This window comes from Pseudophryne corroboree, chromosome 1 (genome assembly GCF_028390025.1).
Source record: "Pseudophryne corroboree isolate aPseCor3 chromosome 1, aPseCor3.hap2, whole genome shotgun sequence".
Classification (NCBI taxonomy): domain Eukaryota; kingdom Metazoa; phylum Chordata; class Amphibia; order Anura; family Myobatrachidae; genus Pseudophryne; species Pseudophryne corroboree.
The window spans coordinates 258,585,912-258,598,823 of NC_086444.1; the positions used below are offsets into that span (position 1 = coordinate 258,585,912).

A 12,912-nucleotide genomic window follows, 5' to 3' on the forward strand; every position below is an offset into this window, starting at 1 on the left:
ACCATCATTATACGCATTTGAGTTCTAAAAAGTGTTCACAAACTACAGTTAGGGAACTTTTAAGCATTTTTTTCCCAAGTGTCTAAAATGACCAGCAGAAAACATTTTTGTTTCAAAAGAAAGAAATATAATATAAGGTTTTTAATGGCCTCCATTTATTATTAAAGTAGCTGCAGAGCAACATAAAAAGATGTCCTTGATAGGGATCACTGGTTATGTTTTACTTGACAAAGCCTACTGCTGCTGAATAAAAGCTTACATTCAAATAAAGGAAATAAGGAGATCTTAGGAAAAAATTTAATCAATTGCACTCATTTGCATTTCTTCTCTGACTGGCTATCTATTAATGACATTAAAAAAATGTAGAGGACAAGTAGCCTCACTAAAGATTTTCTCTTTTGGTTTGCCAAATAACCAATACTGAAAAGTTCCACCACTCCATCATAAATCTATGTGTAGATAGAGGAAAGAGAAAGAGACAAACAGAAAGAATAGAGAGATAGAGTAATACAGTGTCATTTACTAAGATACACTCTATTTACCTTCTTTGTGTAGGAAACATACCGGATGCAGATGCCTGAGCAGCCACCTGCTGAGTGGCAACAAGGGTAGCAGAGGTCAACCCTAGAGGAAAAGCCCCGGGTGAGTACATTCACTTGAATGCAGTGCACATGCATCACAAACTCTGTTCCCTAAACTCACAAATAATAGTCACACAATCAAAAGAAAATTATATATATATATATATATATACTGACTTTTATGGGGCTGGTAAAGCAATTCATAGAATCACTATGCTATATTTACTTTTATTTATCACTTACAGAAAAAGTGTGTGTGTTCATTCAAATGGTTTGTGTTCATTCTAATGTAGTCTATATTGTAGTCTTTAATAGATAGTTAGGTCTTTTTCTAATCCTATAATTTTTTTATGAAGACTTCTATGAAAGATTATAAGACAAGTATTTTCTCTTGTACTTGCACTACGTTTGGAAGCAGAAAATGGACATATTTACTATGTCTAAATTATTTCTCTTGTATTAAGCTGTACTAATGAAGTGTAATGGATGTAGTTGGATATTTTATATTATAATATATATGTATATATGTCAAATATAATTCATTGTTGCATGACGTGTGGTAAGGTGGGGCCATGAGTTTGATCCAGACTCGGTACCATTTGTATGGTATTTTAATATTCTCCCCATGTTTAATGTTTGTGTTTCCTCAGAGTACTCCGGTTTCCTCCCACAATCCAAATACATACAGATAGATTATTTGGCTGCTGACAAAAATGTGTATGCGCTAGGGAATTTAAGTACAGTATAAACTCCAAAGGGTAATTGACTAATCACAAATTATTCATTCTTATCTGGAATGTATAAGACTATTTACTCTTCAAAAGTATATTGTGTAGCAATGGTGTTATTATTGCATATTTCAATTTACTGCACTAGTTAACATGTGCCGCACAGTATTTGTAGGTTTCTTTGTGAACAAAGAAAGGCATTGCTAAATTATGTCTTAAAACAATAAATATCGCAAAGCCAAGATAATGTGATACAGATGCTGCTGGATGTCCCCAAGTCATTAAACTGGCAATTTACTCTGTTTTGTGCGCTATTGCTGACATGCATACAAATGATTAGACTTTCTATGAGCTTGCTTTGTTTTGTGAATAAACAATAAGAAAGCAATAACCTTTCAGAATGGAGCAAATATCAGCTCGTTGCATTCAAAAAGGACTTGAGAAATCACTCAATATTAGATTCTGGTCAAATAAAAGCACAAAGCAGAATTAATTGCCAAACAGAAACAATAAAAAAAGTTAAGCAGCCAGTAACTTAAAGCAATCATCTGTGAATGAACACATATGTAGTAGATAAAAGATACTAACCTTGAAATGGATCATACTGTCCAGGTATCAGAGGATATCCCATTCCAACATGTGTATGGTGATGCGTATGCAGATGCCGTTGGCTAAAAGGGGAGTGACGATCTCTTTCTCTTTCAGTTTCTCGCTCACGTTCAGTTGTAGCTTTTTCTGCCAGCTATAAAACCAACACAAAAAGTATTTAACATAGAAGCTAGTGTTCTGACAGACACCTCTAAAAGCTCCACCTTACATAAAAGTCTGTCTTTTTGATGTTAGTACCAGTCTTATCTCAAGCAATTAGAACATACACACACATTTGTTTCACACACCTAAATTTCATGTTTCCACTATGCTGGTGAACTAGGCTAATTTAGATACTCGTAGAATGACTGTGAGATCAATTCATAACTTTTACAAACCCTGACTTTTGGCTTTATGAAAATGAATAATTTGTTAATGTACAGGAATAGTTTTCTGGTAAATCATTGACAGTTCATAGAGCAGTGGGAACTGGTTTTCAAGATTCTAACTTAAGATATATTTTAAAATAGTGTTTAAAATAACAAATTTTTTGACCTCCCTTTAAATATTAGGGGTGCTAGGGTATCAACAGTGATGACAGTAAATGCATAAGATTGTAGAACACTACACACATTTATGTTGGACAAATCAGTTAACTTTTGGGTTAAGAGACGAGAATTGCAGCAAATTTTGCTTGATTTAAAAAAAGAGAGACTGCCCATTCTGATGTTATGTAGACAGTGCTGTGTAAACCAAAAATATGGGATCCGTTTGATGGGAGTACCAGCTGTAAAAAAATATCTTAATAAAACAAATAATAAGCATAGTTCATGTTGTAAAAAAGAAAATAATAAATAGATGAGAAAATAATAAATAAATAAGAAATCATTTGAACAATATCACCCTCCTGCATCCAAAAAATGTAATCAAAAGGCATGGGCTAAATATACTGTTTTGACAATTTTCATTGTTTTCCTACATAATTCAGTAACCACTCTAATGGGCCCTACACATTGGCCGATCCGCTGCCGAGCTGTCCAACAGCGGATAGGGCCGACGGGTGACCCGACAGCGGGGGGGCAGTGACGGGGGGGGAGTAAAGTTACTTCACTCCCCCCGTCACACGGCTCCATAGAACTGCAGGCAAATATGGACGAGATCGTCCATATTGGCCTGCATGCACAGCCGACGGGGCACCAGCGATGAACGAGCGCGGGGCCAATCTAGAATCTGGTGACTCCAAATACATTTATAAAGTAGCAATGAATGATCAGCCCCCTAGTGCTTTCAGAGAGTAGTGTGTAAAAAACAAACAAAAAAACCCAGCATGCTTTGTAAATGGCAATGGGTTTTCCCAATTCTCCAGTGTTATTTACTTAATATTTGTATAATCATTCATGATTTGCATGAATGTTTGCTAAATTAATCAATTCACCAATGAAAAATATGCAGACATATTTAAAATTTTATAAGGCAAAAATAAAACTTAAAAAAATATCTTACAGAATGTAAAGATAAAAAAAAAATAGATACAGGTTGAGTATCCCATATCCAAATATTCCGAAATACGGAATATTCCGAAATACGGACTTTTTTGAGTGAGAGTGAGATAGTGAAACCTTTGTTTTTTGATGGCTCAATGTACACAAACTTTGTTTAATACACAAAGTTATTAAAAATATTGTATTAAATGACCTTTAGGCTGTGTGTATAAGGTGTATATGTAACATAAATGAATTGTGTGAATGTAGACACGCTTTGTTTAATGCACAAAGTTATAAAAAATATTGGCTAAAATGACCTTCAGGCTGTGTGTATAAGGTGTATATGAAACATAAATGCATTCTGTGCTTAGATTTAGGTCCCATTGCCATGATATCTCATTATGGTATGCAATTATTCCAAAATACGGAAAAATCCCATATCCAAAATACCTCTGGTCCCAAGCATTTTGGATAAGGGATACTCAACCTGTATGTGTTTACTATGCTTTTCAAAGTAAAAATTCAAGGCCACCTGTTGATTTGTAAAGTTAAAGTAAATTTGTAACTGCATTCACAGTAGAGAAGATGCAATTGAGTGACACTCCACTGAAAACAGGTTATAAATTATTATGAATTACAAAAATGTGTCAGTGTAAAAGAAGACAACACAAACTTTATTGACATCGCAGAGTAACAAAATAAAAAAAACTCACAGCAGGGGACTTGGTGCGGTACTGATTGGCATGCTGCTGCAGTAAATCTAATGCTTTAGATTCAGAAGATGATTTTGAATTAATGCTGGGGCTCGTGCTGGCTTTCTCAGATTCATCTCTTCCTGACACCTTTCCATAAACAGAATAATGAGGAAAACCTGGAGACAGGTAAGCTCCTATTCACAAAAAAAGTAAAAAAAAAAAAATGTTTGAACAATGGTATATTTACAAAACAATTTAAATAATTTGACTTTTATACTTTGGCTAATTAATAAACTCGCAATTATGGTTTTATTTGTCAGAATTGTCCTGCATGATAAAGATGTGCAAGTTATTTGTGACTCCATGGCAACCATTATATCAATTAAAATAATATTTAAAACAAAACAAGAAAAACTGTAATGATTTAGCAATAAGTTATATTTGAGGAATTTACATTTAGTGACATTAAAGCAGCAGTATGTGCCATGTGACTGTTGTTACCATGGTAGTCATCAATTACTCTAGAAAATTTGGATGATTGATAATTAATTGCAATCTAAAGACATAAAAACAAAGAGAAAGGGTTATTATCAAGTAACCTGTCATGTTTTCCATGGGTTTGTTGCTTTACACGCTCAGTTTGTTCTTACTATTTATATTAATTGGTCCTTGTTGCAATAAAAAAAAAAAACATATTCTAGTCAAATGTAGCTTTCAGTCACTGTCTATTGATTTTAATCTGGAAAGTCTAAGTTCATGGAACTTTTAGTTTGTTAAACACAGAAAACAACCTTGGCTGGGGTGAAATATATCACTCAGTTGGGCCAAGTTACTGTATAATTTAAAATCCAGATATTGCAAAACTATCATCACACATGAATAGATATTATTTTACACTATATTAATAAGTATTCTCCAATTTTTTTCACTACTGTACATAAGTTTTATATTGTCTAAATCACTGATAATTTTAGATTACATTTCCTTTTTAAGAAATATAATTGATAGCAAACACTATAGGCAAACAAAAAAATACCTTCCAGTTGGACCTGTTTGGGAATAGAACACTTTCATTTTAAAACTACCCACTTCTGCTGCTACTATCACCACAGTGAGATTCAGTTCTGGAACATAAAAGGCTAAGCATTTAAAGACTTACCTGGATAACTATGCATTAATACTGGAGACACTGCCCGATATGCTGGATGATTTGGGTCATACATCTGTGTATATGGATAGGCATGCAAATATTGAATATATGATTGATGCTGACTCATAGGTGAGGAAACTGCAACTCTTGCATTTCTTGAATCCTTCCAATTTACAGGAGTTTTCCGGTCATCATTTTTATTCTTGTTTTCTTCTACTAACTGAGGTTCTTGGCGCTTGACCTCTTTGGTCTCCTCTTTGGTGACAGATAATGCAACTGGTAATATAGTCTCTTTATTAGGTGTTTTTCTTGAGCTTTCCTCTTTTACTTTCTTCTCTCTATCTATTTCTTCTGATTTTTGCTGCTCAAGATACTTGGACTGGTAAATATAATGATGCCATGATCGGGAATCAGAGTCCTTAAGAAGAGAAGATGTGTTTAAATTTGACTAGGTATCTTCTGTAGATTAGAATGCAACATGAAATATATGGTACACATCCCTGAGTGCAATATATGAAACTTCAAAACTACATACAGTTCTGATCAACATTATTGGCATCCTTGAATTTTAGCAACATCATATTCAATTTTTCCTGAACAAACAGAATGCAGTGGTACAGCTTTGGTCTATAGACACTCGTGTTTGGCCCAGGACAGTTATGGATAAAACAATAATAATTTGAAAGAGAAATCAGAGGAAAATGATAACTGGAAGGATCGCCATGACATTTACAGTATTTGTACCCTTCTGAGTAATTAAAGTCAATTTAAAAAAAAAAACCCTCAAGATTAGACTCAAATGTGATAAATTAGTCAACTGTGAAACAGTCTGAAATAGTCAGTGCTCACACGACATGAATTAACCAGTGATTGATAGCTTTAATGTTTAAAAAGGTCCCTTGTTATTCTCTGTCACAATGGTGCTCTCAGACAGCTCTCTAGTTCAACAGAAGTGTTGCTATCACCAAAACACAAGACATTTATTAAAGGGTACAAGGCCACATCCAAAGACCTTAAACTCTATTGACATGAAGGGAAAAAGAGAAACCGATGCGAGAAGTTTTTGAAGGTTATTATGAATTGCAGAAGAAAAAAAAACATAAATCCTCCAAAGAGCTGAAGGCTGACCTGGAACAATCTGTAGTGATGATTTAAAACTGTACACACACACACACTAAACCAAGAAGAGCTTTATGGATGCAGGCCAGGGATTATCCCACTTCTGAAAAAAGACAAAAAGGAACGACTGATCTTTGCCAAAACATACCATTGACAAAATACAATCCTTCTGGGCAAATATTCTATCGACAGACAAAATCAAAACAGAACTCTGGAAATGCAGACCACTGATCTGTTTATAGGTGACAAACTGAATCTTAAGGAGAACAATATCCTACCCTATGGTTAAACATAGTGGATGATCCAATAATGTCACGGTGCTTCTTTGCTACCTTTAGTACTGGTATTGATGGAATCATGACATCAGAGGATTACCAAGGCATTTTGTAGCAAAATGTGCTACAAGGTGTAGGAAAACTAGGTTTGAGTCAAGATCATCGGTTCACAAAAAAGACACAGACCTACAACACACCGTTTTAAGCTGACCAGCAATGAGTTTTGATCTCAATCCAATTTAAAATCTTTGAAGAGGGCGGAAAAGGAAAAAGGAATCAACAAACTGCAGGAAAAGGAATCAACTGGGAGAGAATCAACTAACTGGAAAAGGAATCAACAAACTGCAGAAGAATGGGGGGAAACTACCAAAAAGCAGGAGCAAGAAGCTTATAGATGGCCATTAGAAATGTTTGCAGGCAGTCATTGTTGGCATGTGTAACCAAAAATGATGGCAGGATGACTTTAATACTGTTTTAGTTTTATTCCATCTTTGATGTTACTACATTCAAGTTGAAAATATATACATTATTTTTGTTCATAACTTTGGATATCCTATTAAATTATTCTGATGAAATCAAGTTGGGACATTTCTGAAGGTATTGTACAGGTTGATATTGCACTTTAATTTCAAAGTTGTCAATAAAATTGACCATAACCGAACTGATGATGGTGTTGACTAGTAGCAAATGAGCACACACAGAAGAGGTCACATCTCAAAATTCATACATTTGTTTTTAGAGTTACAAAAGCAGAGCAACGTTCACACTTGGGTCAAGCATTAGGTAACCCCAATATGCCCAGTATATTCAGTCCATCATAAAACACAGCAAGAGTGTTAATGTTTAACACTTTTTTAAACACAAACTGGTTAATATCTAATACTTCCATCTTACCTGTTTAAATCTTGCAGTGGGATCCACTCCAGTCTGTTTCATGGAGTCCATTACAGATTTCATTTCCACGGCCTCTTTTATTAGCTGATGATTCTCCATTTGTTTTGCCTTGAAGCTATCACACTGTACTTGTTGATTTGTCAACATCTGGGTTTTCACAGTGTCCTCTGTTTTATTGACAACACCCATTTTTATATTCATCTTACTTGGCTCTGGAGTGGATGGTGCTTTTGAAATTGTAGCAGATGGTATATTTTTTAGTTTGTTATCCTCTTTCCCTAGTTCCTTCATTGAATTGTCCACTTTCCTTTCACATTCTCTTCCAGTTTGTGCCATTTTTTGCTCAGCTATTTTCTGGTCTTCATAATACTTCTCATACTGTTGTCTGTAGGCAGGGTTTGAGGCAATTAAGGATTTTTGATCCATATAGAGTCCATATGTATACTGTCCATAGTAAAGTGACTGGGCTAGTGCAGGATGTCGCTGAGTGATAACAGATTGATGTTGAGGTGGAAAACTATTGGAGTTTACTTCATTCTTTTTACAATCCAAACTTTCAGTTTTTTCTTTTTTCTCTACTTCTTCCTCTGATTCTTGTTTGCTTTTCCCACCCTGTGAGGTGTTACTATTACTAATTACAGGAGTGTTTATCTGTCCAGGGTGTACGTAGGTTGGTGAATAATAAGGGTCATAACCATGGTAATATGGAGAATTAGATTCTTTCACTTGAGATGATTGTGACATGGGTGTAGAGTGGCCCTTAACAATATTGTCTTTATTACATATATCATCTGATGGAGAGCTAGCCTTTGACCTCATGCCCTCTGATCTGCTATCAGAGCCCCCATCATCAGCAGCATCTGAAATATCAGAGTATGCTGGACTGTTTGTTTTAGCAGCAGAACTGTCTCCGCCATTTGGTGTCAAAACATGCAATGGTGAAATAGGAGATTGTCCATTTATCACAGTGCTGCATTCGACCCTAGAGGCACTTCCTATAGATGGGCTTGGTGCATTGTCTGTAAATGTATAGACCTTATCTGCCTCAGCTTTTATACTAGCCATTCTGCTTTCTGTAGTTTCTGTCAGTCCGTTAGTTAAAGATTCACACTTAAGATGGTCTTTTATAAAATGCCCAGCTAAATCCTTCCCAGATCCTTTTAAATCCTCTACTTTACACCCTTTGTCTGATTTAGGGCTTACATCATCTTTACTTTCCTTCTCCTTTAGCTTCTTTTTTTCCTTTTTCTTTTTGTCCTTGAGTGATGTGAGAGAAAGAATTACAGTGCTTGGCTCTCCCATAATTGTAGGCTTTGGTTGAATAGGTTTTAAAGGGGGGCTCTTTGGTGTGGGCTGACCAATAGTAGTAGTTAAAGAAGGTAATCCTGATATTGTGCCTGTTGTAGTGTTTGTAAAAGCTGCGTTAGGTATAGCTATTAACTGAGGAGGAGTGGGAGCTGGAGCAATTGGCCGAGTGGATTTCAGTTTAGAAATATTTTTATCAGCCTTACAGTTATTGTTTTTTTTACCTTTTTCATTTTTCTTGTCAATAATTCCTTCTGCTTCCAGTTTTGGCATTTCTACTGTTAGACTGCCATCTAATACTGCACAATTGTCCAGTGTAACAGACATATTAGAAATCACAGGAAGGCTATTAAGTTCCACGTTCAGGCCTTTCTTTTTCCCAGAAATTTTGCCAGTTTTTAAATTACTAAGTTGATTTGGACAATTGTTTGCCAATTCTCTTTTCCCCTTTGGTGTACCAGGGGCACTCTGTGAACCAGGAGACATGGGCGTTTTCATTTGATCCAAACTTGTGCTTGATTCACTGCATTCAAGTGCTACATTGCTTAGTGCTTCCTCACAGTCCGAAACTTTGTCTTCGCTGTCTTGCTCAAAATCCAGTTTGTTTTCTGAATCCAAATGTGCATGTGCCTGGTGATATCGCAGTCCATTGATGTGCTTGTACTTTTTGTTGCAGTTTGGATGTGGACAGTCTATTAAGACTGGAGAAGAGCAGCCCTGGTCCAAAAAAGTAGTATCGTTTTTTCCCTGTGGGGTTGTTGGCATGCTTCGAGAGTTAGTTCGAACCCTTTTCCCTGATTTATTGTCCTCTGAACTGGAATTCAGATCTAGCTCCATTGGAGGCCTGTTTTTTCTTTTACCAACAGGTGAGGGACTTGCTTTAACATCCTCCATGGCACAGTTTGGTGGTGTCCGGCGCCCACTTGTATTAATACTTCCACGTCTCCCTTTCCCATTAGCCCCACCTCTGTTTTTGTTTTGAAGTCCTCTTGATTCTATAAAATTTGTATCAGTGCCTGGAGCAACTGCTGTTGCTGTGGACCTTGCCCTCTTTCCTCTACCACGACCACCACGCATTTCAAGGTCACTTGTTGGAGAATCACAAAACCTGTGCAAAAAAAACAAACAGTTTTTTAATAACACAATGACCTTATTCTGTATAATATTAGATTCAACAGAAAGTGTATAGAATATGCCATTAATAAATTAATAATCCAAAAGAAAAAAGAAAATCATAATAAAATGCTAAGTATGATTAGATATAGATTAGTACTTTCTAGACTACTAAGCATTTTGCATTTTCTGGAATAGCTTACCTCGGGGGAGCCCAGTCATGTTTTGTGCAGTCCAATAAAGTACCAACGTATGTTTTATTCCGCCATGTGACATTCACAACCAAGACACCTGCAAGTGGAAAGAAAATTCTATTGGGTTTTTGTCTTTTTGGCAGTTTATGAGCACATACACAGATCCAGTTGAATATATTTTTTAATAGTTGTGGTTGGCTTGCATCCTTTATTTTTGGTTTTAGTGGCTTCCCACAGGAAATTGTGTATATGTATGCACAATCAAGATAGAATTGACAGCAGGAAATTGTTTTTGCCATATCCTACTGTTGAATACTACCTTTTAACGTTACTAATATTATTCATAATTGCTTTCACTTTTCAGCCAAAAGCAAACTTTAAGTACCAGCATAAATAGGAAAAAACATGATCTCTTAAAATTGACACACAACTGCAACGTTCCAACAGCGTTCAAACGAAGTGAAAAAGAAGGAAAACAGAAGCACACCAATCTAACAAAACAAAGAAACCAGAGGAACTAATAACAAATGTGAGTCACTTACTCTTCAGACCACTCACCTCCTGATTGTTGCATCTGATTAAATAGCACGGAACTACCTTACTTGGACATTTCATAAACCCTCCATTTTACCAACAAATGCTTGTATCTATATTATTGGAATTTTGTTTTTCATGCACAACTGCACCAATGCAATCTTACCTACAAACACCTATAACATCTTACAGAACCACCATTGCTTCTTAAACCTCACAATCTTTTCATTACATACGGTCCAAATACATCTCAACACCCACTTTATTTACACTTCTGATTCATTTCATACTAAATCTACAACCATTGAGCCGACACTGCTTTTCTAATCTGCAATTCTTCAACTCTGAATTCCTTACAGCCTCCACTCCTACTTCCACTTTCCCTCAACCTATTTACCTACTAAACACTATGTCAAGGCTTTCTTATACTCCCCATATTACTCAGTGTCTACCTAATCATGTATCTTTATCCTTCCCCCCTAGTCTCCTACACCTCCTGCTCCCTCCCCTCCTCTGTCTCCCCTCCATCTCTCTGTATACTTTCCCCTCCTTTCCTGTTACCCCACTTTCACTCACGTCTACCCCATGGTCCTGCTACCCCACAACTCAGCCCTGCTCCCTCTCTCCATTCCCTGTCACCTCCCCACACCCCCATCCACATCACACTGACCTCCCTCCCTACCCACCTCCTGCAGTTTCCCCTCCTAGCTCTGGCACCCGCACCATCACTACTCTCTCATCATCCCTGCACTCAAAGTTAATCTCTCCTCATCGCTTCAGCAACCCTGATAATCTCATTCACATCTCTCCCACAAACTCATACCCCCTATCCTGTGCCCTGTGGAATGCCAGATTTGTTTGTAACAAACTGGTCCCCACTCATGAACTTTTCATTTCCAACTCCCTCCACCTACTAGCCATTACTGAAACTTGGATTACGCCCTCTGACACTACTTCTCCTGCTGCTCTCTCTGCTGGGGGCCTCGCATTCACACACACACACACACACACACACACACCCCCCCGACCTGGGGGTCGCCATGGGGGTGGTGTTGGGGTCCTTTTACCTTCTAGTTACTCCTACCAACTCATACCACCAGAACCATCCCTTCCATTCTCTACATTTGAGGTCCATACTATACGCCTCTTCCAACCAGTCCATCTTAGAGTAGCTGTCATTTACCGCCCCCCTGGCGTTGCTTCCAAATTCATCAACAACTTTGCTTCCTGGCTTCCTCACTTCCTCTCTTCTGACATTCCTTCCATTATCCTAGGCAATTTCAACATCCCTATTGACATCCCCACACAATCCCCTGGCTCTAAACTCCTTAACCTCACCTCTTCACTTGGTCTCGCCCAGTGGACCTTCTCACCCTCCCATGTGAATGGGAGCTCACTGGATCTGGTCTTCACTCACCGCTGTGATATTTCTGATTTTTCAAATTCCCCATTTCCCCTCTCTGACCACCACCTGCTCTCCTTTAACCTATCTCTCTCGATTTCCCCATCTCTACCTTCCAAGGCTACCATCACTAAGCGTAACATTGAGGCTATTGACACCACAATCCTTTCCTCCCTGTTTGACTCACTTCTCTCTCCTATTCTCTTTCTCATGCCCTGAACAAGCCACTTCCATATACAATGCATCCCTTACTTCTGCTCTTGACTCTGTTGCTCCACCAACCACTATTCACCCTCGCAAATTAACACCTCAACCCTGGCACACCAAATGCACCAGACATCTGCAAAAATGCTCACGTACAGCTGAGCGACACTGGAGGAAATCACACTCTAAGGCAGACTTCCTCCATTTCAAATTTATGCTCTCATCCTTCAGTGCTGCCCTTTCTCTTGCTAAACAGTCATACTTCAAGAACCTCATCTGCTCCCAGTCTTCCAACCCCCGGAGCCTCTTTGCCACTCTCAACTCACTCCTCTGCCCATGTCCACCTAGTCTCCCTTCCTCACTCTCTGCTCTTGACTTTGCCACTTACTTCACATCCAAAATTGACTCCATACGTAAGGACATCACATCACATCACACCAGACCATCAGTAGCCAGCTTTCCCCCATCCCTTACCACCCCTCCCCATCCCTCCCACCTACTCTGACCTCTTTCTCCCATGCAACTGGAGAGGAAGTCATGGCCCTCATTCGTTCCTGTCCCCTCACCACCTCCCCACTTGACCCTATCCCCTCCCGCCTCCTCCGCTACCTCTCTCCTTCTGCTTGTTCCCACCTTCTCAATCTCT

General features: G+C 37.8%; 1 protein-coding gene across 7 annotated transcripts in view; it reads right to left on the reverse strand.

Annotated features, from left to right (window-relative positions):
- ZNF608 (zinc finger protein 608) overlaps window positions 1–12,912 on the reverse strand; it is a 139,037-nt gene that overhangs the window by 3,084 nt on the left and 123,041 nt on the right. For 5 of the 7 annotated variants that reach the window (XM_063964232.1, XM_063964230.1, XM_063964229.1 and 2 more), the window contains 6 exons: window positions 10,136–10,223; window positions 7,515–9,927; window positions 5,236–5,644; window positions 4,095–4,270; window positions 1,898–2,051; window positions 543–624 (listed from right to left, as the gene is read on the reverse strand). In XM_063964232.1, the coding sequence (XP_063820302.1) occupies window positions 543–624; window positions 1,898–2,051; window positions 4,095–4,270; window positions 5,236–5,644; window positions 7,515–9,927; window positions 10,136–10,223 (3,322 nt within the window). Of the gene's footprint in view, window positions 1–538; window positions 625–1,897; window positions 2,052–4,094; window positions 4,271–5,235; window positions 5,645–7,514; window positions 9,928–10,135; window positions 10,224–12,912 lie in introns of those variants that run through there. The other 2 variants (XM_063964234.1, XM_063964235.1) reach the window with 2 other exon arrangements.